At 37.0% G+C, this 25,409-nt stretch overlaps 1 protein-coding gene across 1 annotated transcript in view; it reads right to left on the reverse strand.

Annotated features, from left to right (window-relative positions):
• The window catches only part of NEBL (nebulette), a 244,932-nt gene that overhangs the window by 149,174 nt on the left and 70,349 nt on the right, over positions 1-25,409 (reverse strand). The window contains exon 3 of the mRNA XM_056484449.1: positions 24,893-24,977. Coding sequence (XP_056340424.1) covers positions 24,893-24,977 — 85 coding nt within the window. The remainder of the gene's footprint in view (positions 1-24,892; positions 24,978-25,409) is intronic.

Raw genomic sequence — 25,409 nt, forward strand, 5'->3', positions numbered from 1 at the left:
AGTGTTATTCAAGGTGTTTGGGGTCTACAAACCAGCAGGGTCCATAAAATCAGCTACAAAGGCAGAGGAAGGAAAAAGACACAGAGGACAGGCAGCAGTTAAGTGAGGAGTTACACTCCACTCCCTGACCCAGACCTGTGTCAACATCATGCTTAATATGCTTGTCTCAGATGTATCAATACTGACACAGGCACTGCCTATACCAGACTTCTGAAGAGTGTAAGCAGCACACATCCAAGTGGCACTTGGATGTCTGCCTGTCTGTCTGTCTGTCACCACACACATGGTGCACACATCGGCACTGGCACAGGGAGCAGAGCATGGGTGAGATTTCTTACCAGGGAAATAATACTTCTGGTTAGCTTGGTCTAATTTCTGCCACCCTGAGCAAACTGCGCACTGTGTGTGCACTATTGTGTCCCCAGTTAATGGTCCAGTCAGTCCCAGCTCTCACTGTCATGCCCCTGCTAGCAGCATCAGCTCAGGTTTGGAGTTCAGATCAGCAGCTATCAGACGGCTGTGCATCCAAAATGCCCTGCTCTCCAGGCTGGCTCTTTGTTTGCTGCACACTAATAATAACCCAAGAGGTGGGGAGAAGCTCCTGTAGCACTCCTGGCAGATTCACCCTGTTGGATTCTGCTTGCATTAGAAACTCCTTACACCATCCTGGCAGTGCTGATGGCTGCAGAGGTGATGCAGCAAGGTGAGGTCAGGGGCTGTCCTCCACCTTCAGCCTCCTCAGTGGAGCAAGGTCACAAACCAGGTGTGTGAGAGTCAGCAGTGTGGAGCTCCAGTGGGAGACCCAAGTGGTACCTTGAGAAGAGAGCGTGGGACGGAATCACCAGAGAAAGAGAAGAGCAGAAGGCAAGAGTATTTAAAGGATAAATTTGAGAGGACATGGGATATTTTTCTGGCTGCATAAAAGAATTCTTGGGACCCTCAAAAAATCCTGGATCTGTCTCAGTAATTTTTGAAAGAAAAATGGAGAGGAAAATATATTTGGCATTGCAAGAATACCAGGTGGCTTCACTGTTTGGCAACCATCTGGTCTCAGTTTTCTCTTTGTTAGTAGCACCAGCACCAAATGAAACAGAAATAGAAAATGTTAACTTTTAAAATATACACAATTAGACAAATAAAAGCTACCATCAAGCAAAGGGAATCCAGCAAATGGATAGCAGTGTGAAACACATGGCAAACCATCCAAAGAAAAAACATTAAGGCACAGCCACCCTGAATTAGAACTAAGTCGTAGTTAATTTAATCCTTGCAATATTGCACAAGAATTATGATATTTTTGCTAATAGTTTCTCATCATTCTCCCCTCCAGTTCTTCCACACACCACATAGTAGAAGAGGTGCAGAAGCAGCCAGAAATGTTCAGATTAAGAAGAAGGCAACTCAGCATAGAAGAAAACACTAGAGGGAAGGGGGAAACAGCAGCAGTGCCAAAGCTGTAGGTGACTACAAAGGAACAAACCAAAGGCCCACATTTCTTGATCTGTCAATTAAAATTAAATTTAAAAGAAACCATAGTTGAATATCAAATGGAACCTTTTTGTCAAAGATAGTGGTAAGTGCTCAAAGAATTTAAGACTTCTCTGAAGTGTCATTTCTTCAAAATAGTGGTTACTGATCCAAAAGATCAGATATTTAAAATATGAAGCATATGCAAGGTTAATTTTTCAGATGGAAGGAGAAGAAAAACTATCTGCAGGTTGATTTGCCTCCATATAAAACCTCTTGTTATCTCACATGAAGTAGGCAATATATGACACTGCTTTTGTATACTACATTTGCAGGAAGAGTTTTGGCACAACATTTTTGCTTTGTTATTTTAGAACTGAAAAAAAATCAAGTAGAAACAGAAAATAACAACAAATCTAATTTAAAAATTAAAGAAGAAAGGCAGGTCAGCAACCAAAGACCTCCTGGCCTCTGCCACTTGACTTCATGGTCTTATTCCAGCTGTCAGAGAAAACAATAGATGAAAACACAGTGAGAAGATTGAATATTCTTAAAAAATGCAACAAGATCCCATAAATGCCAACGCATACAATGTAATCATTTCCATCAAAGAATAGCATCTATTTATCATGGCATATGTGCAGAAACCTGGTATCACAATCTTATTGGGCACTAAGATTAAACACAAGTCTGCTATGAGAAAACTCTTGACAAGTATCTTGATTTTTTAATTATTTCTTTTTATTAACTTCTCCTAATTTTCAACAGCACTGTATTGGGAAACTTGCTTTCTCCATTTCTACCTGCCAGCTAAATTCCTGACAAATACTTTATCCTCTGAAATTATTAATTATGGGTAGATGCCAACTGAAGCTTTTATCAGCTCAGCCTAATAGGGGGAGTCCTGCTGAACACACGTTGAAGGACACACAGAATTAGAGTGAGAAAGAAATAGAAATACAGAGAGTGGCCACTGGGCTGAATCCCCACAGTAGCCATGGAGATTCCAGTCCAAACCTGGTACTGAGGACTCTGCACTGGTATCTTTTACCAAAAGCACTAAAGTGTTATTTAGAGCACCACAGCCTCAATACCATATTCAATACTCTATTCAAATCATGACTAAAATAACTACACTGTGGAAACATGGGTTAACAGAAGATCAATGACCCTGTCTCCTCTCAGCTGCCCATCACTTTGCTAAGTGAGTAAAACATTTAAAATTACACCATAGAAAATACATGACTAAGTGATGACTCAGCAGAGAAAAAGAACTGAGAATTTCCTGAGAAAACATCATCTCCTTTTCTATTACTCTTTAATAGTCAGTGTAAAAGATATTCTGGTTTTAACTGAAAAAATTAGACACAGATCTGTGTTGCCATAACTGTTACTAAATACTTCAAGATTTAAAACTAAAGGCCCTATCTAAATTGTATTTTGGCAAGGATTTATAGAGTATCATTTTGGTAACATGGAAACAATTGATACACAGCAAAGGTGGATTATTTTATAAAAACTCCCTATTATGCACACTTAATATGTTAGAATTTCTTGCTTCTGTTCTCTTTGATGTGATAACTATGAAAAGACTACATGTAAAAAAATTATTTACAAACAGTTCTTAAACCAGGGGCATGTCATTCTCTCAAAACTATTCATGCTTGACATTATTTTAAATTATGAGAGTAGCACATACAGAAATTAGGCTGAATTTCAGAAAAAAAAAAAAAAAAGTTTGAGTTATCACAAACATATTTGTTACCAAAATGCAGAGTTGTTGCTACTGTGTTTTGGCTTAGGAAAGCCATTCTCAACTAGCTGAGTATTGCTTTTTTTAAATGTCAGTGAGTATTTATATCACAATTCATCATACTCATCTACAACAGTCTCTGTCTCTTTAAGATAAAATGTATGAATTTAAATTTTTTTTAGATTTATCTATAAATCAACACAAAACTGGCAATTTTGACTAGGAAGCCAGGAAATCAGCTCAGCAAAGATGGTAAACTGTTCATAATTTCTGTCATTAAGTGTAATATATGGTAGTGACTGTCCACATAAACTCTTGCAGATGTCATAAAGCAGCCTGGTAGTACAACAGTTTTCTGTAAATTTCCCACATTTAAACCTTACATTTAGAAACAAACAGATTCAAGAAACTGTACCAGCTGGTGGAAGGAAAACACAAACAGATCATGTTCTGTTTTTATTTGAACAGGGAAGGTGGTGATCAAGCATCTTGTACTTCAGAGTTCTCCAAGTCCTTGCGTACTAATTAAATTCAGACACTGACCAGTGACACATTTCAGTTTGACCTCAGCCACCTAATGCTCTGAAAAGAATGTACAGGGAAAAAGGTCAAACAAATTCCAACTTACTTCTAACTACAGCCTCAAATCCTCTGTGAACTCCACACCACATCTTGCTTCTTTAAAAGTCATAAAAAGCTTCAGCAGAGCCCAGAGAAACACCATCTTTCCCATGAATCTTTTTATGATTCCTTCAGCTCACACCAAAGCAATTCCGTGACTCCAGTAATTACATACACATCTCACAACCAAGAAAGACTCAGTAAGCAAAACAGGACACTATTCTTTCCCCTCAAAAAAAAGGCAAAAATCACCCAAGCACAGTATATATTATCAACTCCAAAGTGATATACAGCCCTTAAAGTTAGCACTGATTTTATTGAGAGTTCCATAACTAAATACACATAAATCTGGCTGTTAGGTCAACCCGTTTCTTTTACCATAGTGCGATGGAAGTGCCAGGTGCAATTCTAGCTGATTCAGCTGGAATTTCTGCCAGGAATTCAAGGGAGTACACACAGCTACAGATGCTCAACCACATTTTGAATGGAAGCAGTGTATGCTTTTCACGTGCTTGAGCTGCTCTGCCAGCCAGTGCAATGGAGACGGTGCCACAATCCCAAACTCACGCTTCCTGCTTCAAAGCAAATACTGCCAGATGTGCTACCTCCATCCATACTGGGATGCACAGGAACTCTGGATGAGGTTGAGAAAGGCTTCTCAGACCCCTGCTGAGCCATCAGTCACATTATTAGCTGACCCTTAATGTGAAGAAAGCAGAAGGCAAGAGCAGAGTTTGTTCCTGAATACCTTTTAGCAACACGTTCAGAAATACCATCTATTTACTATTTTTAACTTGCTGAAAACAATACAGGCACATGGTAAAAGCCATGCTTAAGAATGATAACAATTCTTGTAATTTCACTTATCCAATTTTATGTCCTAAATGTACAGGTTAGAAATGCACATGCAATGCTTGATCTTCCCTTATCAAGTGGCAGAAAGCACTGCTCACAGCATTAACTAATTACAGCCATAAATTATATTCACCACCCAAAACCTAACACTGCAAAGAGTTCAAAACCTCCATAAAGAGCCAGCAATACTATGAGTATTTTTAACACACATTAAGCCAGAGATCCTTGAGGAAAACTGAGTGAATAGCACAAGGTGGATTTAGCTCCATTTCTTCTATTTCTTCAGCCCCTATCACATTAGTGTACAATTATCACACAACAATTAGGAATAACACAAAACGTCTTCTAAAATACTCTGTTTGCTGCAATCTCTCAAGGCCCATTTTCACAATGTCTAAAAGTTTAAAGTTTTTTCTTCTTAACCTCTTCTTTCTCCTGTGCTCTCCTGCTTTTTCTTCTTTTTCATCTCCCTTCCCCCCTAACCCATCACCAGAGATGGAGCCTTTTTCTTTACGCTCATAATCAATCCTCCCAAGCTGGATTCCACTGCATCTTGACATAACAATCAATTACTTTCCACAACCAAAGGTTTCCAGAGAAAAAAGAGCCCAACATAAAGCTTTCCTTATTTGTTTTACAAAAGCAAACATGAACCTTTGAACAAAATTTTAGGGATGAAATGGCTATGGGTTTGATAGATAACTATGTCATTTGAGTACATGCAAAATTCTTTTTAGAAGAGATCAGAGAAAAAGTTAAAAGACTGAAAAGTGTGATAAGGGGAAAACATAAAATGAAGGGCAAATCATTAATAGAAGACTGTAGAAATAAAAGGAAATAACTGAAAGAAAAATGAACAAAGGGCAAGAAAAAAAACTTGATATAAAATAAATAACAGATACACTATGTTCAGAAGATTCTCAGTATCATTCTCATTTATGAGTACATTTTCCCTTGTCTAATTCACAACTCTGGCTTTTATTCAGCAAGTCAACTCACCCCAGGACTTCAGAATAAAGAAAATGGGATAATAATAGGGGTGATACTGTGATAGCAAATGTTTTGAAGAAGAAAGGAAGATCCAAAACCCATGGAGTCACCCATTCTTGGGAAAATTCAAGCTGAAATATGAAGTTTCCTGGCAAAATAACTATCCATATACTGCCTGATACCAGCAAGCTAAATCTGAAATCCCAAATGAGTGTATTTATAATGCTGAACAAGAAGACAGTGTTCTCTTTTCTTCCTACATGTCAGCAAAAAGCCATCAATATGTTACTTCATAACTGCTAAATATTTCCTCACACACTTATTTTGTTATATCCTGAAACACAGGAGGTCAGTACTGCACTATCATAGGAGTTTTCCAACATCAGCTGCTATAGAATTGAAGAAAACTTTTTCTTATTTTCAAACATATGGTCTGATATATTTCCCAGGAGGGAAGAAAGCAACAGTTAACTCTCTTCCTTGTTCTTTATTTCTATTTTGTGACTAAAACATTTTTTTTTAAAAACAGTTGCTTTAATCTGGGGGATTTTTCTTTCTGTCTGAAAGATTTCATCTTGACCCTCACAGTTTTTAAGAGTCCCTGTAAAATTGTTGTGCTGCATCTGCATAATTCAGATGTTTTAATCCACTATTCTTTTGATGAAGGACAGAATAGAATCTATTTTCCTGCTTCAGTTTGTATTTTAAAAAAAGACAAATGTTTACAGCAGATATTGTTTATGGAAACATGTGATTTTCATGTAATTACTTTGCTACGGCTTTTGATTTTAATTTCTCCTATTAATCCATGTAAAGCTACACTTTTACATATGGGCTACAATAAATGCTCATCATATTTTGAAGGAAAAAAAATCAACACCAGGGAATTTTTCCTCATGACACTCTCTGTGAACTCCAGTGAACTCCTCCTCCCACTCCTGACAGTATTTGTATGATGGTTTTTGTTGCATTCTCAATCTGTGCCCTTTGAACGGTGCTATTTTGAACTGCAATCCAAAAATCAATATATATCTATCAAAATCAGGAATATTATTTTATTTCCTGATTTTATTGACTCTTTCAAAAATTCAAAACTTAATCTTTTTAAAGCGCCATGTGAGCAATTTCCCTTCAAAGAAATAAAAAACAGCTACAAAAATTTTACATAAGCAGTAACAGAAAAACATATACCTACAACATAAGACCTAGGAGAGCTTGCATCCTATTAATTTTTAAAATTAGACTACTTTATAAGGCAGAAAAAAAAACCTAGAAATTTTACTGCTGTTTAAATATCAATATTTTTCAACCCAAAATGTACTTGTTCCTGAGGAATATCTGCTAAATACAAGAAGCACTTGGCTAAAGGAATTAACTGGTATCACAAACAGCACTTTCATTGTTAGATGCTTAATAGATTGTATTCTTCTAGTGTATAAAAATAAGAAAATTTTCCTCATTTTAGAGATCATAGAACTAGCAAAAGAGAAGAAACTAAACACCCCAGTTACCAGAGCAGATCTTGATTTATATCACTACTTAATGAATCATATTTATTTTTCAGTTTTAAGAACTTTGCTAGTTTTAAAATCCCACTAAATCTAAACAATGGTATCTTATGCATTTATAACACTTCAGCTGTGTTCAGAAAACTAGTTTTTTTAGAACAATCTCCAAACCAGCAGTCTGCATTTCATGAAGAATCACTGCAAAGCAGGCTAGAGATCATCTCATCCAATCTTCTGTTGAAAGCCTGGGTTTAGCTCAGGTTACTTGGGGCCCTGTCAAGCCAAATCTTGAGTATTTGCAGCAGCAAGAGAGATTTCTCTTCTTCTCTGGGCAACTTATTTCAGTGGTTAGTTGTTTGCATGGTGAAGTTGTTTTTTCTTGTCTCCAGGGCAGAATTTCTCCTGAAGCAGTTACTCCAATTGTCTCTTTTCCTACCACCATGCAACTTTGCCAAGAGAGAACCTCCACTCTGTCTGCACCTATCTCGGGACATGGGAAGACTCTGATTAAGTTTTCTCTTAGTCTTTTTGAGGCTGAGAAAGCCAGTTTTGTCAGTCATAGTTCAGACATGGAGTCCTCTCTCCCTTTTAACATTTTCATGGCTGGGATGTAATTCATTTTCTTCATAGCAGCTTGTATTTTCCTGTGTTTTAAATATGTGATCAAAACAATGCCCATAACACATTCATGTCATAGCTGTTGCTAAACAGCATCAGTTTGAATATTTCTCAATCTGCACCCTCAATGAAGAGACTGAGGGTGTGAAACAGTTTGGGAAGGGACAGAAATTGGCAGTCATGCCAAAATAGTCCTTTTAAGACTTTCCCAAGCATATAATACCTGATTTTATGAAGAGAATTTCACTGATATTCTAGTTATCTTAGTACTGTTTCTTACTTCTAATTACCCAAATCCAGGGGTCAATTTATATCAAAATTACAACATAAGACCATTAAAAGGGAGTTCTTTGTGGAACTCATTTGGATTTTTTTTTATTTTTGAATTACAACTTAGGGCAGAACATGCTTTTTAAAAAGCTATTACATTACTTAAAAGACTAAGTCTCAAAAGGCAATTTAATAATTTGAATCCCTAGGACTGATTTAAATATTAAGGTGTTCCATTTGTGATGAAAATAAATTGGGCTTAGACACTTGAGAGAACTAACTCTTGGTTTGGAAGTCAGAATGTAAAGGAGCCAAAATAAAAGAAAACCTTATGTTTCATTCCTCATAACTTTTAAGGTTACTAACTTTAAAAGTTCTTTTACTACCAAAAAGGACAGCTGGTAGAATGCAACCAAAGAAATACAATCTTTATTAGTTTCCCACTTTCTATTTTCCTAAATTTACATCACATAAAATTAAAAACTTGAGGCATTTGGCTCCTGCATCTTACAGGCAGTTTCCTATACTAGACATGTAAAAGGCAGCCTAGGTTAAAAAGCAGGTCATCTTAATGACTGTCATAATCTTGCCATTAGGTCATAAACAGCAGGTTTGGCTGCTCTACATACAGTGTTTCACTTTCCTATCCATAAGCTGGAGCTCTGGAAAGTTACAGGAACCCAAGCTTTCATCAGTTTGTGTTACTGGGACTGGAGAGATTCCAGTAAAAGAAATTCATGTACCACCTCAGACCAGATGGAGAGAGGCCCTGGAAAGATGCAGAGCTATTACAAAGGATGACTGCAAAGCTAAAGTTCCAAAAAAAACCATTTTGGCTTCGTAGAAAAATTTTACTAATTTCAGAAGGGGAGGCTTCCCAAAGGTAGGTGAGAACACACATAGGAAGAAGGGCTTCTGATTTGCTGTTGTTATCTTCAAAAGTAATAGAACACAATGAAAATATGTTCCTGAAACTAGGGAACAGAAGTATAACAAATTTTGCTGCAAGGTGTTCTCAATTGTCTCCCACTAAATCTCAGATCAGACAAATAAACATGGTGAAAAATTACAGCTGAACATGAGACTGACATTATTTGGAGTTCAGATGAGGGAGACTGAGATGGTGGAGAGATCTCAAAATGTGCCAAAACAGCCCTTTGCACCACAATTATCAGATTTGTGAGTAGCACCTGTTTGGCAACAGCCAGGAGTTATTTTTCATATGGTCACCAGGGGTTTTAGGGTTTTATTGGGATCTGGACAGTGGCCATGCCAAAAGCAATGGGTGATTTAGTATACAGGATGTGGGCAAGAAGGCAGCCTGCTTTCTAGGCTAAGAAAAGTCTAAGAAAAAACTGGATATCCAGGGAACATGGGGTTAACTCTGGCACTTAAACGGGGTTGGAGAAAAAGCCTTCTGAAAGAAAAATTAGGACTGGGCTTGCAATGCAGTCACACAAGGGAATCATCAGCAAAACTACTTTCATGGAGGAAAAGAAAAAAACAGGGGCATTTTGAAAGCACAGCAGTTAGATCTTTCACTTGCACTGGATTTTCAGAAGGTCGATTTTTCCAGCTTTTTGGCCCCTTGCAAGAGCTCAAAAGGATCAAAGCAAGATGTTGTGCTGACTCAGGCAGCCACGGTGACAATTGCAGCTGCTTTGAAAGAGGAGAAACTTAAGTTGTGTTTGTAAGGAGATCTCCAAAGGTCTCCTTGAACTCTATTAGAAAGCAGGAGAATGGTGTTCATGACACATCATGTGACTTTAGGCCTCAGAGCAGTAATCTATACACGGTTAACAAAGGGCAGACTTCAGCATAAGAATGATTCTGTTCTCAATTTACACCATATTAACTTCCCCTGCATGCACAGGTGAGTTCTTGGCAGTGTAATATTAATGTGGCACTACTGCTTAGGGCTCAGCACGTGTTACTCTGCAGCTCGTAAAAAGTGCTTGTTTTCATTTGCACTAATTCACAAAATTCAGTAATTGGCAATAGGTTGTTCCTAACATTAGTGCAAATTAGCAAGGTTCCACTTAATTTTCTCTAATTACTGGACTGAAAAGGATGATCATGTACATTGAGAGATAATTAGCTAAGTGGGTATTAACCGGGGGTTTTGTGTGTGAAAATCTCCAATCATTCAACTAGACACTGACTAAGGCATTTCCTTTTGAGATAGATGATCCAAATGAACCCCATTAGCTCCCCAAAGCTGCATGGTAACAGCTGGAAATCAGCACAGGCAACACTCAAAGAAAAATGGGCTCGAACAGGAGCAGCTATTCCCTTCTGAATTGGACTGCCTCAGACTAATTGAGAACAACTTCACTGGGCTGACAGAGTCTGTAGTTCCAACATGATAAAAATGATGTTTACACTCCCCAGGGGTACTGAGTAGAAGTCTGCTTTCTTGCATAGGAAACATTAGCAATTGCATCAGCTGTGGAAAACATCTGCCTGAGCACCCCCTCCCTGACCAAAAAGACTCAACAGAGGCTGTTAGCCCAGGAACTGTAAGAACAGGGACACAAGGAGATAGAAAACATGCACAAATGACCAGCACTGGACTAAGCAGCATACGAGCAGGCAATGCTATGGTAACAGAAATCAGATTTAATTGAAAGTGAGGTAAGAAAGAACTAGGGCAATAACCTCTGCCTTTCAATAGCATACATTCCTCCTGTAATTGAAATATACACAAAGCAAACACCCTTAAGACATAATATGCTTCAGTAATTTATTTTCAAATCAGGGTCAGGACGGTAGCTAATATTTGTTTCATTTCTCCAGCAAGAACATGTGCCTCGAAGAAGAAAAACCTGGTAAGGGAAGATAGGATATAAAGCAATTGTAAAGTCACATGTTTGTTTCTGATCTGCTCTTTCAAATAAAACATCAAGCAGGAAATACATTTCCCTAGTCCTTCCTTTCCTAGGTGAAATATCTTTCTATTCCCTTAGACAGACAACATCTCATCATTGCTGTTGTAGCTCATTACCAAGGTAGTAACGACAGGCAGCTACTCCACCATTTCCACAGCAAACATGAATCAGCCTGGTGAGCACAATGAACCTCAGCCATCAATTCAGCACAGGAACAGAGTTTGCAGATGAATAATTTACTGCTGTCATCTCAAAGATTACAAAAAGGAAACAGCTATTTATTTGTAAGGCAACATTATTGATAAATGTCCAGTTTAACCCTGGGATTATATTTGCTAACTTTTTTCCCCTCATAGTGAGGAAATTCCAGTATAAAACTCCATTTATTTAGGTTTTTCTTACAATATTAGTATTTATAATTTAATACTGTCAGACTGTCAAAAAAAGGCTATTTACTTGACTTCTTTGGCACTGCATTTCTGAAAGACTTGTCATAGCATAAGCACACAATTGAAAAAATAAAATCTCTAGTAAACCAAATATCCAATAAATGGAGTTCCTAGCAGATATTTTTACTTTAGCCATTAACAATGATTCGAAGAGAAGGCTTTTGCAGTCAATTTATTGACAGACCCAATCTCTGCATTGCTCCATCGAGCCTTAGAGAGAGATCCAAGACACTGAAGTGCTGTTGTTTAAGTATTTTTGCAATACAAAATACTCAGCTGAATAAATTCACTTAGCTGAGGATCTACAGCAGCAGCTAGACTGCATCTAGCTCCCAAGCAGCTACAGATGACTACACCAGACAGAGCAAGTTCCTGGCTGTGACTTTATACTGTCAGCTTGTTTCAGCAAAATTATATTGTTCTGTGATTTCAGTAAAATTCCAAGCAATTCTCATAATCAGTGATGCACCCAAAGTCTTGGAGCAAAGAGAAATGAATGAAAAATCAAAACCATGTTATTTTAAAACTAAATATGAGCTTCCTTCAGCATATATTAGAAACAAAGCTGACTATTATTGAAACACACCATTCTAGCCAAAGATCTCTGCTTTAATTACATTAAAGGTAATATTTATAGATACTAAAAATAACTCCATAGTCTAGCATCTTTCAAACTTACATGATTTACAGTCAAAAAAAAATTTCTGGGAATGAGCTAATGGGTTTTATTTATTTTATATTGTAAGGATTAAAAGTTAGAAAACTAACTTTCAGTTTATAAGGTTGATTATTTGCCATAGAAGGAGTCCCCAAAGTACATAAACTCTTAACTAGTAAAACACAATTTTCTTGCAAGTAGCCAGAAATAATGAATCAGAAACACTTAAACACTCCAGAAATTTATGCTAGCAATAAAGCACTAAACAAGTAAAATTAAATAGAAATGCCTGTTAAAACCATTTTAAAACATTCATTCACTTGCAGCAGGCTGGGGCTTCCCCAAGAAAAGTGTTCAGGTTGCATATCCCCTCTCATCCTATGATGCAATTTAAAATAAACACCTTCAATACCTATGGCTGACCAGGAAGTTTCTTTCTCTCCATTATTTTTGAACAGAAGAAAGAAACAGAGGCAAGACATTAAACAAAAGAGTTTTTGCTGAGCCCTGTCACCATGCTTCTCAGAACAAGAAGGTTCTATATGGTGCTATAAAATAAGATTTCAGCATAATTTTCCAAATCTTGCTGGTTCAGGGCAGCAGATGTGCTTTTCTCTAGACTTCTGATATGTCCCATCTCTTTCAAGTCTTTTTTTCTTATATTTGACTTCAGTCTCCTGAAAAGCCAAACTTGGTCTAATTATCATTCAGTGCTCAAACACTGCCTTCTATGTAACCAGGCATCAGGTTCTACCCTACTTTACAAGTCTTTATCTGAGACAGCCAGGACATTTTATACAGCACTAAACTCTAGGCAGAAACAGGCATTTTGAGGGGCACTGTTCATGCAACCTATTAGACACTCTGATCCACCCAGACCATTTTACACCCAGATGGCAGAATAATACTACTCTATGGCCTTAGCATCTACAAAAACAGAGGGGATTTTAAAATTTTTCACCCACTAAGATCTAGCATCAAAACACACATTCATAACTGTAACTCATTCAGAGCACAAGGGTGATGGCTCCATGGAGTTCTGCCCTCCACATCCCCATTCCACACTGAGCTCTGCCATCTCTGCTGCTGTGCACTGTGACAGCCTTCCAGGACAGCAGCTCCATTTTTCATTGGTACCACTCATTTCAGAATATTCCAGTTCCTGCATGCTCGATTCACATCTTGTCACAAGAATGTCAGGTTAGATAACAAAGTAGAACTAACACAAAGTAAAAGCAAAAGCCAGAAGAAAGAGCTGGGCTTTAGGCTGTAAAATAGGAAGTGATATTGGAAAAGGATGGAACTAAACTGAAGGAGTTAAATTTAAAAGGATGGAAAAGTAAGAGTAGCTTCAGTTGCAGCAGCTGATGGAGACAACAGCAGCATCAAAAGACTCCAGTGTTCAGTTTAATCCACAAGGAGGGACCACAGGCTCAGGCTGGTGGCAAAGGCTCACAAGGCATAGCACTGCCAGTGTAAGGATACACACGCCTGTGATGCACCAGAAAGCCACAACTCAAGTCACATACATTATTTGATTTTTTTTATTCTCCTCTTATACAGATGAAAGCATTTTCCTCTGATCAGAATGAGCAATGTAACCTATTTCCCATTTATCTCAAATGGTGCTGCACGTGTGCCCAACCTGGCTCTGTGCCAGGTGTTTGCATTCCAGCCTTATCACCCGTGCACTGGAGCATCCAGTCCTCAGCACACAATCCTCTTACTCCCTCTTAACAGGGCTGAGCAACCTGCACCTTTCTTCTGACCATGTTTACACATTTAAGTTTATATCACCAATTCTTTTACTGATTACTGATATTACACTATTATTGATTCTACTGATTACTGATATTACACTATTGAAAATGTATCTTACATTGGAAAAATATATGTAGTAGCTTCATTCACATTTGCATTTCCCAAAGCTTTAAAGCAATTCAACTATACTTCCTGAAAAAAATTTAAAATAAGAACTTTATGCTTCATTTTACTCAGCAAAATGATTGTCCTTTAAGTAGAATTCAACTATTTTTAATTCACAAGATATTAATATATAACATATTAAATGCAGATATATTTATATAGAAGTGTTTGCATTTTAAACTGTGAACTCTAAGTACAAAATATATTTTTGTCTTTGCTAGCAGTAAGCTACAGATCTTCTTTTTTGCCTTTTTTTAAATTGCATTCCATCCTTCAAAATTTTGAGTTTAGTCAACTAAGGGAAAAAAATAAACCTTTGCTCCAAGGAGTTTCTAACATCAAATCCTTGTCCCCCTCCCCCCCCAAATGTTTCCACCAAATACCTTCAAAGCTCTAACATTTGGTGCAATTAAAGCATTTAGTATTTTCTTCCACTCGCTTTATTTTGAGCTAGGTTAAACATTATACTAATCCTACTCTTTTTCCTTTCTCTTTTTTTCCTGACCCTTTCACTTGAAAGCCCATCAACATAATCTCCTGCAAGCATAGCACTACCTGACAAACTATCACCCCGAATAGACCTCAATCCATCCTGCCAGGCAGCAGCTACAAGAAATCATTGAACTCTGAATGGTCCCTGCTCCATCTGAGAATAAATCAGGAGGACAATATATTTCTTGGATCTAAAACAGTCCCATCAATAAGTAACCCAAGCATCAGGAAAATGACCAACCAAAATGCTGACGAACGCTCATGGCCTTTTATTGGGGTCAAGGGGTAGGACTGCCCAGGATCCCTCCTGCCTTTCTTCTTCATCCAAATTCTCTGAAAGGCCTAATACCATGCAATCTTGGATTCATGTGTTATTTTGGCATTGTACCATCAGGCAAGCCAAGGAAAATTTCTCCTTTTTCCTTCCCACAGTCACACTCAGCATATTACAAGTGCACCAAGGCCAGATTGCTCAGGCTACAGACAGGTCAGAAATTATCAAGAAATGAAAAACAAACTCAAAGGGAGAGACAGGCTGAGAGAAATATCCTCAAAGCTTCAAACACAAAAAAGTATATTTTGCTGGAGCAGACAAAGCCCCTCTGCAGCTATTCAAAACTCAGAAGCCAGAAAATTACATTTTGTTGGGAAACACGGGAAAGACAGAGATTTTGTTTATTTAGTTTTTAATTCTCTGCTAAGGCTAAGCTCCTTTCTTAGTTTCATTTGCTTAAAGCTTCTGCTTTGTAAGACTTCCAATTAAGAGAATGTGACACTCTCACCAGGCTTGGATTTCTCCTATTAAGCAGCTTTGCTGGTCATTTTGTAAAGGCCACCTCCAGAACAAATGCTGAGCCAAAACAGAATTAATAATGGATTTAAAGGATACTACTCAGTAGCCAATGCACACAACGGGAACAGCTGTTTAACACAAAGTAAAAATATGCATCTGGATTTACATTTTGTTACACTCAAAAAAAAAAAAAAAGGTAAATAAGTCCATCCACTCTCAACTTTACACAGAAATCTTTATCAAATTAAGATATTTTAGCAGATACAAATAACTGCTAAACAAAGTGCATACTTATAAAAGTCTGCAATAGCAGACTTAAATCACAGCTGATCACATGGAAGAAGAATAAAATATTCTCCTTTTTCTCAATAAAGATCTAAAGATTGGATGCATTCTAATGAAAAAAAATAACTGCATCAAATCAGAATAAATATAATCATGATTATGGAAATTCTCTAATCGTACACTCCCATCACATACAAATAAATAACAAGTTTATTGGAAAAATATTCAGCTATTGGACAATGTATTTGAGGCAATTTCCAGAGGTATGCTGGTAAAGGATTTGCTCTCTCAATCTATTGGTAAACTTAAATGTATGTTAAAACTTTGAATTTGCTTTCTCCTTTAAAAGAGATTTATGGATATCTGCCAAGCAATGCAACATTGTGAGCAAGATCCCTCGAATCAAGAATCCCTTGAACCACAAAAACTGACACAGAATCAGGGAATCATTAAGGTTGGTTAAGATCACCAAGATCATAGAATCCAGCCTTTGATCAAACACCACCATGACAACCCTTCCACAGCAAAAAGTGACACATCCAGTTGTTTTCTGAACACTTCCAGGGATGGTGATTCCACCACTTCCCTCACCAGCCTGGTCCAATGCTTAACCACCCTTTCAGTGAAGAAATTCTTCTTGACATGTGGAGCTTGTAGCATCAGTAGAAAAAAAAAAAATTCTGACCTCTAAAGAGTACAAAATAAAAACTGAAATGAGATAAGGATCAGATTCAAAACATTTTCAAAGAACCAATAAAATTAGGAAAAATGCAATTGTTTATCATACTCTTTCAGCATTTAAAGCCATGAGACTAAGGACAAGAAAAATATGAATGGAAAAATTAACATGGCCTTTATAAATTCTCTGTCAAGAACCTGCGAGGTTTGTTAAGATATTGCTCCAGATGAACACAAAAATTGGTCTCATAACAAGATGGATAACTAGCTTCATTCCTTGGTAAGAAACAGGTCAGTACTTCTGAAAAGATATGAGCTTAAAATAAGGAACTAAATGGAAATCATTAATTGCCACAATGTGGCATGCCAAATGGATTTATCCAATGCTTTGATATACAATTCACTCCTACAATCTCACATTGAATAAAAAAATGTTGGGCTGCTACTCTGGATGAAAGTGTACTAACAAAAATACTCATTATGCCACTTTCAAATTATTAAATATGCCAGCCACTACAATTTGCTGGGGGAGTGGAGAAAGAGATAATTCATCCCAGCCATTACACAAATAGAGGTCAAAGACTAAGAACTTTCTGGAGGAAGATGTTAGCAATGTCAAGAAAATAAAACAAGTTCTTCTAACAAAGTACATTGGCTAAAACCATATTCCTGAAAATTTCATGTTTGATATCCCAGAGTGATTTAGTAAAAGCATTACCAATACTTCACACTGGATCAGACCAATCACCTATTGAAGCAAGTTTCCTCTTGCTGATCACAAGCAGAACCAGTTTTTGTCAGCAGAACTACACAGACCCCCTTTGACTAAATGTGGCAGTCTGAAATATGCAAATCTGAAGTGCAGAAAGAAAAGAAAATAAAGAGTGATGTGATCTTGTTTTCTGGCTTTGGCAGACCTTCTCAGTACAAATACCCTGCTAAACAGGAGAGGGCAAGGGCACAAACTCGGTTTTGACAGCCTCAATACCTGATACCCTGCTGGGTGTGCTCCCCAGCCATTCCCAAGGCAACACCTGGCACAGCTCAGCTCTGCTTTGGAGGAGGGAGCACTCCTGAAAGGCAGCAAGGACATGTTTGCAGCAGTTTTGCTCCTCTTGACCTCACCAGTCACTGCACACAACCCAGAGGACACTGACCCACAAACTCCCAATAACCATCACATTTCACACATGCTCAGTTTCATGATTCTCCAACTCCACTCTGATGGGCTTCTTAATCACCATCTTAAACACTATGAAATGGGAAAAAAAAATTATCTATTTTAGGAGGAGAAGCCATACACAGTGTGGACATAAGCCAGTACACTCTATTTGTCTTTGGGATCAGGAACTTCTTCCTGACCCTCTTGTACTCTACAGTGCAGGCATGTCCTCAGCACCTGATTGCAATCCCTGGATGCCTCATTTATTATGACAATTTTTCTGCTCTCAGTCTTTATTTTAAATTCTCTAAAACTGAATGCCTTTCTCCTTCATGTGAGTTGAAATGCTGTGCAGCAATCCAACAGAAACATAACTGAAAAGAATCACAGCACCCAATTACCTGCAACACAGCTGCAAGCAACAGAGTGACCATTTAAAAAATCTAATTGCAAATATAAAAACCAGAGAGAAGCTCAAGAGAATCTGGAGAGAAACTCGACATGAAAATGGGGAACATATATATTCCCCATTCCTCCTCATCTAGAACAAAATGAACATTATTTTTAAGGATTTTAATATTTTTTAAAAATATTTAAGCCATAGAATTCTCATATCTCAAATTTTAAGTTATCTTTTATTAATTGCTCCTCTAAACGTTATACTAGTCATAGGAGTGCTGAGGCAGTTAAGAATTCCACACCTCAATTCATAAATAACAGCTATGAATTCTGTAGCTCTCTTTTATTCCTTTCTACTACTTCTGATTGTACAAGTAAAAGTAGTGGGAATCACTTTTGATTTCATTGATCCTACAATTTTTTTGTTAAGGATGTCCTACTTAGCTATTGATTCGATGTCATAAGTCTATAAAAATGGGTTTGCCCTTAATTACTCTATTAATAATAAATCATGACAGCTCTGCCCTCATCCTATCACAAAAATTATTCCCATTTCATGGATATGGATTATCCCTCCACTTTTCATAGTTAAACATTATGTACATCTGAAAAACACATGTGAAAGAAAATGTACTATGGGTTTTTTTCTCATTAACATATATTAGAAAAATTAATCTAAGTATATTAATATATTTTGCAGTTCACTTCTGAGACTTGGCACTGGAAAATGTAATTTTTCTTCCTTGACTGTGTACTTTATGGACTTCCTAACATTTTAGCCAGCAGGAAGTCTGTGCTGCTTGCTTCCAAAATTCTGCAGATACTATTGTGCTTCCTTAAATGCAGCTCTGTTCTGGTTTTCTCCTCTTAAATTACATAAGGTTTTCACATCACTGTGTTTAGTAACAACAGGGCAAGCACTATTGCCAAAAAAAACAAAAACACTGTCACACTTTTCCTTTTGTATCATCAAATCAACGGTGAAAAGCTGATAGGTTACCATTTTCCACAGATGCTCATGTACAAGTCTGTCTAAAGTTTCTTCTGAATATTGGGAAAGTATTCATCTTTCCTTTGATATGTGCTCCTTTCATCATTATCTTTGCAGATCTTCTTTCAGAGAAATGAGGAAACAGTACAAAAAGAGTAGTCTAAAGCAGTTGTTTTGCTAAGGCACTGAAACCTGTAATTTTGTCCTTAGATATAAATGCAGTTATGCATAATAACACAGGTTCAGAAAAAAAGAAATTTACTGCTTTTATCAACACAGCTTAACTTACAGATTATCAAGGTGTGATGTGACCCAAAAAGAAAACAGGGGAAAGAACAGTCAATATCATAAAAAAAAAAAAAAGATCTTTTTATAAACAAGTAAAAACAAAAACAAACAAATAAACAAAAAATTAAAAGAAAATAAAAAAAGAAAAACAAAAACAAACAAACCTATCTAAACTCCTTTATACCAGTAATACTTCCTACATGGATCAGTACAGTACCATTGGAAGTCAGAATAAAATTCTATGCAATTATATAGGCTAATTAGATTTTTTTTTAATTAGGATATGCAGTCAGTACCAGGAATCAGATTTAAGTCTTCAGTCTTAACAAATTAAAGCAAAGACAAACAACTCTTCTGTTCCAAAAAGTGATAGCCATACCTTAAATCCCAGCAGAAGATTTTTATTTTTGCATATGAAATCAAAGAATTTCAGGGTGCTACAAATGTGTCAATAACACAAAAATGTACTCCACAGAGAAAGTCCCTCTCTGCTGCACAATCTGTTTCTCTTTTACTACTACACCCTGTTTGGTGTCTTTGACTCATGTTCTGGTGTCTCCCCACCACAGGGTTACACTCCACATGCTGGTCCAGCATCTATGGCAGCAAAAAGCAGCAGACAGGAGAGGAGTGGAAGCAGTACTGTCATATTCTGAATCTTACAGCCTAAGTAAATGCAAGGAGAAAAAACTCCTTGCAAAAACAACAAAAACAACAAAACAGAAACAAGGTAGGTATATGGAATCACAGGATGAAGACAGAATCCCTCATGTACTAGGCAGGATGAAATCAGAAGAGGTGACAACCATTTTCCCAGAAAACCAAAATTCATTCTGCCTCCTGCACTCCTCTGGAGCTTTATATTATTCACATCAAGAATGATTTTCATGCCTTTGATTCACACAGATAAAACAAGCCATTTAAATGGTCTTCAGAGGGAAAGAAGGAACAAACCAGGAGCTGAAAAAGAATCATATTTAGTAGGTGAGCATGATTTACAAATTACTGTGTGAAGGGGTTCACAGGGGAGCAGGGCAGAGCTTTCTGCAGGCAGTCTGGGTTTATTTTAATCCATCAACCTAATCAACATCTCCAGGACTTGTCACTCACAAATAATAGCAAGAAGATGCCTGAGAAGCCTGCACCCTCCTGGCTCTCTCACCCCTCTCCTCATACACATATGATGGATTGGGTTCAGATCTCAGATAACTGGGGAGAGGAATATATAAATAACCAGCTCCTGATGGGTATCTGGAAAAGCCCCATCTTTAAAATACGTTCCAGGGTCCTCTTACAAAATCACTCACAAAGGTATAACAAAGTCTCTCTGCTTGCCATTTCATACTGCTTCCTCCTTTTCTCAGCTCAAAGACCATATTTTTATCTCTGTCTCTAGCTCCAAAAACTGTTCCCTTCATGACTTCCCCAATGGGCTCACTCAGGGTACCCCAGGAAATCCATCCAGTGTCTGCTTTAGTAATCCATATAGCATTTCATTCTCCTACAGCTTTCAATGTGGCAATTCATTCCAAAGATTTTATAAAAGAGGTGCATATAAACTGAAAAGGCTTTTTTAACAAATCAAGCTAATAAAAATAATCTGCCTGGAAGTTTGCTAACATGTATTTTTGAAACAGAGAAGCAAAGAGAAAAAGGCAAGAAATGGTCAAGAGGAACCTGAGGAAGGACAGAACACAGACAAATCACTGAATATGAAGAGTGGAAGATGCAGAGGAATGACCTCTGGAGGTCATCTAGTACATCACCCTACTCAAAGCATAGTAACTACCACAGATTCCTTAGGACTGTGCCCAGTCCTCTTCTGAAAATCTCCTAGGATGGTCACTCTATAATCTCTCCAGGCACCTTCTGCCAGTCAGTTCTGTTCAGTCACCCTCACACTGGAAATGTTTTTCCCTATGCATAAATGCAGTCTTCCACATCTTAGTTTACACCTGTCATCTCTTGCACTTTCACACAGAACTGCTACCAGAGTCAGTCTCTTCTTCAGCCTGAACAAAGAGGAACATGGCCATCCTAGATGCAAACATCTGACCATAAAGATTTTTTAATCCCTTTTCTGAGGCTGACTCTCTTCCAAATGCTCAGTAATACTATGATTATCCTGCTGAGAGTTGGCAGATAAAGATCCAAACACAAGCAACTCCTGAAAAAGTAGACTGTTAAAATATAATACTGTTAGGATAATAGTCTGATTCAACTGCATATGTCTCATACCACATTAGGGTGTTTCTTGAAAATCAATACTTTATGAACTCTATTTATCTAGAAAAACTACAAGTATGTTTCTTCCTAAAGAAACACAGATACACTTTGAATTATCCAAGTTTCTATAAGGGAAGTACGAGAACTTTTCTCCCTTGTGGAAAAAGGCACTTGGACTTTCCAAGGACAGCCTCAGGTTGTGTCACCACAGGCTAGGACAAGAGGAAAGTAGGACAGGATTCATGATTTTGTATCAAGTTCCTCATAAGTTACTGGAAAGGACATTTCCTCAGAAAGTGCTGGAGTAGAACACACCTTAAACATCATCCCTCTCTTTGATCTGACACTTTGATATTCTTCCTGCCAAGAGCTGCTACAGAACATCTCTGTTTCTTTCTGCAAGTTCAACTGGAGTGGCTGCTTTTGATGTACACAGCAGTGCCACAGATGAGGACTAAAGGCCATGGAGCAATTTTACACTGTTATAAAGTTAGAGAGATCAGTAGCTAAGGCACACGAACGAAATTCCCAAGTAAACAAAACTGAGATGAGCATATCAGTAACTTCCATATCTGAGTTTATCTAAGAGAGGTGAGTGAATGTGGAAAGTATCCATTGCTACTATGGAGTAAGAGAATGCAGTGATTCCCCAAAAAGACAGGGACTTTTAATCAGAGAGGCATTAAAAAAAAAAAAAATCTTGTTTGAGACACTGGATCTCTGTCTGAACTCTTTATTTAGAGGATGAAAGACCTTCAAACTTATTTTTCTCCTGTCAGGAGGAATACTGGACTGTGGAGTTCTCCAGAATGGGAAACAAACATAGCCTCTCCTAAAATGCATTTGAATCTCCTTCCAACTACAGAGCTGAATGAAAGCCAATGGAAGTAAAATCCTAAAGGGGGGGAAAGCTCTGATCTTATATAAAACAGGAGAACAGAGTTCTCTGGAAATCTTTTAAATGCTGTCCTTTGACTTCTTAACAATGTAATTTTTCAAGTGTTCCAAAGAGCTATCAATTTTCTATTGACTCCACCAGAAAATAGTATTTTGTTTTGTTAGTTTTGTTCTTGTAGTGTTATGTAAACATGACACCCTGGCACCTGATGCTGACCTTAATGGATTCTTAACCAAAGATCCAGCACTGCAACTTAAAACACTGTCAATTGCTGTTTAAATGAAGATAAAAATAACATTTACAAAAACATGTATTTAAGCTTACACAACATTTAATAGTATTTCCTTTACCAATTCTTCATGTTTTGCTGAGCATAATAAAGAGTAACTCTAAAGCTACAGATTTTGAAAAAACACTTGGAGTCCTGCAGTTAAACACAGGGTTGTGCCTCTTCAGAACTAAAAGCATTTAAGATGTTTACTTAGAAACTAGGAAGCAGTTTTTACTTCAGAAAAGCTTTTCTCCTTATTCAGTAGTCAACATAATTTTTACATTACCTAACACAGAATTTGCTCAATCCCAAATTGTCAAATGCATTGGCAGGAGGCTCAGGCAGCTCTGATGAATACTGGAAGGTAGTAATAATGTGATTCTATCCAGCCAAGTTTGGTTTCATATGAAAGGTTTTTCTTGAACAATGCACACACTTTTTTCTATGGCACAGGGCTGAAACAGAATCAGATCTGAACAATACCAAATTATACCCCATGTATTTTTTTCAGCTGAAAGTTTTTCAACTTTCCCTGAAGAGGCAATTCCTATGTCCTTATACTCTTCAAAGTATTACAGAAAGTATTGAGAATTTACAGTCCTATTTTAGGAAAAGATTTAAATTGGATATGGAAAAGTGCCTGGAATCTTTATTTCAGCATTGAGCTGATTCACAGGTTAGGCAACTTAACAAAGCCTAGATGTAAATCAATCAGGAAGCAAATGATGACCAAAACCAGTATGGTCTTTCTTCCAAGTAGGCAATTTTGTGTCCTTATAATTTAGATCTGAAAGTCTTTTGCTGACTAATAATACTGGGAAAAAGGCACATTGTAAAAATTAAGGGTTTATCTCCATTACCAAGTTTTGAGTAGATCCTTACCTAACATTTTATGACAGTGCATTGTGAAACAGCTTCAGCAATTTTATTCATAGGCAAACCCCAAGTTTCTTACTCATATTGCTTATTCAGTACCCTAGAATACTGAGTTCTCAGTTTAAAAATAGAGAATAATACCAAAAAAAAGTTTCCTTATGCTTCCATAGTGCCACAGAACCATGTTTCAAACAGGTTAGGGAAAGAGCAATAACATTTTATTATTTTACTGAATCCAAACATTTTCTGTCAAACCACTAAAAAACAGTGGGCTGAGAATTTACATTCTTTTAAAAAGACCTGTAAAAAGTACTGGTTTTACGTTCCTCTTTGTGACAAAACAGTAACTCTAGCACACAGAACCACGGAATAACAAGAAAATGAACCAGACTCCAATCTGAAATTCACTCAAGTCAAGAGAGTCCACAAACTGTCCTCTTTCTAGATGGCAGAATTTCAGCATGAAATGATTTCTCTAAGTTTTGTAATCAGTAACTGTAATGGCAAAAGGTAAAGAATTTTTAAGACTGTACACTATGCTAAATATGTGCTACCCTTTTTATTTAGCACTCCTTCAATTTTACCCATCAATCTATAGAGAACTTCCCAAAAAGGAAAGTTCTTATTGTCTACTGTCTGGTTTTTGCTACAGTTTTTTATGACAATGACAATGACCTTATAATTAGAGATCCCAATTAAAACACAATAGATTAAAAAAAAACCAAAAAAACCCAGAATTTTTATTAAATAAAATGCAATCAAATACTGTCAATTGTCTTACACAGGACAACTTCAAGCATTACATAAATTAAAATAGTATAAAGTGATACTGGAGAATGGGGGAGAGGAGGGTTTTTCAGATATACATGAATTAATATAAATCAGAACTTTATATTATGGTAGATAGCCAGCTTGGTATTTGGGTCACCTAAGTCTTCTTTGCCATTTTCTTCTCTTGTTTTCTCCTTTTTGTTTTACATTTTAATTTAAATATATTTCTTATTAATCTCCATAAGTTTTGATTGATCACAACTAGTTTACAGACTGCCTCATATATTAGTTGACAGAGGCCATAAACTGATTATTCAGTCACTTAATTGTTGATAAATATTAAAGGCTTCTAAATATCTGCTAATATCAAATTCATTATTTGTTAATCTCATGCTATTTTATTAAGTTTAGTGCGAGCTAACAACAGTAGTTTGTCAAAGAGAAATGAACCCTTTGAATTAAGGTACATCATTTCAAACCTTAAAAACTATTTAGATGCTCCATGTACTGATGAAAATGAAGGATTCCAGTGATGTCAATGGACTTACAATAGTATGATAAGTAGTATAACTGAGAACAGAAATAAAACCTTGAGCTTCTCAGTATTAGACCAACTTACAAATATTTTTTTATAATTACACTGCAGTGCTACTATGTATGTACACAGAATTACTACTACTACTAATACTACTTTGAAAAACTGTTAAGAAGTGGACTGACCATCTAATATTAACAAGATAAAATAATTCTTTTATTTACCTGACTTTGCAATTCACTTTGTTGCTTCAGGCGAAGATTTTCTGGTGTATCAGCCACTGTAGTGAAGGACTGCTTTGGGTAATGTCTAGAAGAAGAAGCACAAAGCCAAACAGTAAATATTTGCACATGCTAGAAAGCCAAGTGCATCCCAGCACTCTGTCCTCAGTGTAATGAATTCTTCATAGTTTGCTATGAACTAGAAGTATTTAAAAATATTGTGTCAGACATGCCTTACAGAAACAACACAAAGGAGTTCCTGTAATGAGTCTAAATCCCATCCATTCATCCTGACCACTGACTTCAAAGAACAATCAGCCAAAATTTGCTCTCAATAGAGTGATCAAAACTATGTTTAACTGCATTGTCTTGGTACAGTCATGTGCTGGACAAAGGTTAAATTAAAAGCCCTTAAAATGAAATTGTTTTGCAGAAACAGATGCTACATAGGAGAGAACAGCTGGGCTACCATGGAGCCTTTAATCCTTCAGTGTAGGAACCAGAAGGATCAAGGCAGGTA

Source organism: Oenanthe melanoleuca, chromosome 2, assembly GCF_029582105.1.
Source record: "Oenanthe melanoleuca isolate GR-GAL-2019-014 chromosome 2, OMel1.0, whole genome shotgun sequence".
Classification (NCBI taxonomy): domain Eukaryota; kingdom Metazoa; phylum Chordata; class Aves; order Passeriformes; family Muscicapidae; genus Oenanthe; species Oenanthe melanoleuca.